Here is a 3,491-nt window from a genome sequence, read left to right as displayed (position 1 = left end):
ATGAATTGGGACATATGCAAACACCTTTGATACACCTTTGATACCATCACCACAATCAAGGTAATATACATAGCAGTACCTTCCAGAGTTTTCTTGTTTATTTATTTATTGTGGTGAGATATTAACATGCGATCTACCCTCTTAAATTTTTAAGAGCGCAATACTGTATTGTAAACTATATGTACTGTGTTGCGCAGCATATATTCTAGAATTTATTCATCCAGTGTAACTGAAATTTTATGCCCATTAAATAACAATTCCCCATTTTCTCCATCCCCCCAGCCCCTGGCAAACACTGTTGTATTCTTTGCTTTTGAGAATTTGACTCTGTGTGTGTGTGTGTCGTATCAATATAAGACACCTCTCTCTCTCTTTTTTTTTTTTTACCAAGCATGAACAACTGTCTCAATCTTATTTAACATTTTTAAATGACTATACAACTTTCTATAATACACAGTACAAAAAAAGTGCAAAATATTTACCATAAGCATGTGGTTATGAAAGTGAATACCCACAGCGGTTGCATCATCAACCCAACTAAGCACTTTTACTCATTTAAAGAAGCCACAGCGTTTTTTGAAAGTTTGTTGGACGTTAACAGCTGCTCTACATCTTCTCCCACTACCGTCTTCAGAACTGGTTCATATTGCTTAGCACATAACCACTAGGGGTTAAGAAGGTGGTAAAAAACACCACGAGGGCAATAGCCACCTCTACGGTCGACACGGGGTGCTGGCGGGGAGGCTCCGAGTGGGCCAGGCGCTGACCAGGCTGCAGGACCAGCAGGGTCACGTGGCAGCTGGGAAGTAGGCAGAGAACCGGTAGGCGTGGCATGACTCGGCTGAGGCACAGCAAGGCGAAGACGCGAGGCGAGGTGAGGTGAAGCGAAGTGATGCGAGGCGAGTTTTTTTGACATAAGATCTGAGATCTGTAGTTAGCAAACTGGAGATGCAGGAGAGCCAGCTAGTGGTGTAAGTTCCAGACTGAGCTTGAATGCAGGAGAAGACTGATGTCCCAGCTTGAAGACAGTCAAGCAGTTAGAAATAAGTTTTCTTATTCAGTCTTTTAGTCTATTCATTCCTTCAATGGGTTGGTTGAGCCCCATTCACATTGGGGAGGACAGTCTGCTTTACTTGCTTTTATGAATTCAAATGTTAATCTCATCTAGAAACACCCTCACAGACCCATAAATATGTTTGACCAAATATCTGGCCACCCCGTGGGCACCAGTCAAGTTGACATAAAACTAACCACATCAGGAGCTCAGATGATTGATTTGAGGCAGTTGCTTCTTCATACCTGCAAGGGAATCACAGTGTTGATATTTTAATAGATTGCTTTACATAGTGAAGAAAATGTTTCAATGCATTATTTTATTTTCTTTGCTAAGGAGCCCTATCTATCCTTACAGCTAAATGAGTAGAAGAGCACTGATTATTGTTAGAGAAGTATCCTTTATTATTAGCATGGTTTACTTAAACTCTTTCCCAATGCAAGACAACTGGGATTAGCTAGTTTAACTAGATTGCTAGATTTTCAATGTATGAGCTCTAGTAATAATTCCTAACTAGTACAATTGCAGTTATATATACAATTAGTTTCATAAATTAAGATGTTTATTTAACTATTGAAGCATAAGCAGGTGGTTAGGTTAATAAAGTAGTGTAACCAAAAATCTTTAATTTAGGCAGTGGTGATAAATTTAGTTTTACTCTTATGATCCATGATAAAAAATTATATAATATATAATTTTCTTCCAATAAGAATAAAACAGTTGAATATGGACCAAAAGTTGGTGCTGAAACAAAGTAAACCAAGATAGAATAAAGGTTAACTTTTATACTAAGACAGGCAGAACTAGCATAACTCAGATCAAGCTAGATTTTTTAGATTTCCGTGGAAGAATAACAAAACAAACTAAATATTCAGTTAAATTTAATAATGAAATGAACCTCCCAAAGTTCATGCAAAATGACCAACCATCATAGTATTGTATCAGAACTTCATGACCTGCAGTAGACTGATAGAACCCCTTAGTCTATTTCAGGTCTTCCCAGCTTCTGCATAGATTAAGAATTGGTCTTCACACCCTTTTATACCTATATTTATATCTATATTTATGTGTATGTGTGTGTATATTTATATATGTGTGTGTATATATATATATATATCAAAACTTAACAAATAATATACATATATACTTTTCATACTAAGAGACTGGAAATTTTGTAACATCTAGGCCTGAGACATCAATCTTAACTTCGTGTTCCAGTTTTACTCACAATTTGTGACACATAATATGTGTTAAATCAGTTTTCTAAGTGAAAATGTAACATCATATATCCATACTCTAGAAATTGTAAAAGACAGAATTATGGGATTATTCAGGTAATCTAAAATATGCCAATCTACATCCCATAGTATACTTTCAAATTACTTTAGTTTTAACTTTAGCATTCTTATTTTATAGGTTGTTTCTAACTTCTGATTATTTTAAATATTTTGTGTTATAAGGGAGGACAATTACATTCATTGAAAAAAAATTTTCTAATACGCATGTGACTTTGAGTGATTCTCAGAATTTGCAGTCAGGAACCTTTTAGATCTATTGTTTTGAACACCAAAGAAGAGAGTGCTATTACTGAAGTCATTTAATATAATCCACTTTGACCATTGCCAGAATACTGTTTACATGTTTTCTCTCTACTTCAAAATATACTACTCCTTATACAGATAAGTTTTATAGTCACTCACCAATATAATAATAAATTGTCATGACTATGAAAAGGAAAATTCTTTACCTATAATGATAAACTATCAAATTAAATAACAAATTTTGACCCACATCCTTAATATGAATTTTTATTTCATTTACCTATGCTTAATGATAATTTGAGTATTTTTAAAATATTCCATAGAAAATATTTATTCTAAAATTTTAACTTAGTAGACCAGACAAAAAGAACTCATTATATTATATGTAGCACAAGCAGAACTCTTTGCCCATTTGAAAAGATGAATATATTAGTTATGTACCTGGTGTAACATACTCTAAAACATAATTTAAGGGAGTGGCTCTCAAAATTTTCTCTCAGAAACTTATAAAATTCTTAAAAATTGTGGAGACCCTTAAAGTGGGTAAATTCTATCTATATTTTTCATATTAGAAATTTAAATGGAGAACTTTTAGAATATTCATTTAAAATAGGTATTGTATATAATATAAAACAATATAATTAAAATGAATATATTATGAAATATTTATAAAATATTCTATATATTTATATAACTAAAAATAACTTTAAAACAAAAATAGCAAGAAGAGTGGCATCTTATCATTTTAGAAATCTCATGTTTGGTTCAATAGAACAGAGCTTATTCATTCAGTTGTAATATACATCACGTGGTCTGGAATACTTAAGAAAGTAGCATGAAAAAGGCAAACTTGCTCTTCTTCCCCTCCCCCTTCTCTTCTTCCTCTTATTCTTCTT

General features: G+C 33.3%; 1 protein-coding gene across 1 annotated transcript; it reads right to left on the bottom strand.

Annotated features, from left to right (window-relative positions):
• Positions 1–630: 630 nt before the first annotated feature.
• LOC105748355 (cytochrome c oxidase subunit 8C, mitochondrial) lies at positions 631–834 on the bottom strand. The gene has a single exon (XM_012535617.1). The coding sequence runs from the start codon at positions 832–834 to the stop codon at positions 631–633; it is 204 nt and encodes a 67-aa protein (XP_012391071.1).
• Positions 835–3,491: the final 2,657 nt, after the last annotated feature.

The sequence above is a fragment of the Orcinus orca genome, chromosome 7 (assembly GCF_937001465.1).
Source record: "Orcinus orca chromosome 7, mOrcOrc1.1, whole genome shotgun sequence".
NCBI lineage: Eukaryota > Metazoa > Chordata > Mammalia > Artiodactyla > Delphinidae > Orcinus > Orcinus orca.
The sequence above is the reverse complement of the archived record's forward strand: the minus strand, read 5'-3'. Positions and strand labels throughout refer to the sequence as shown.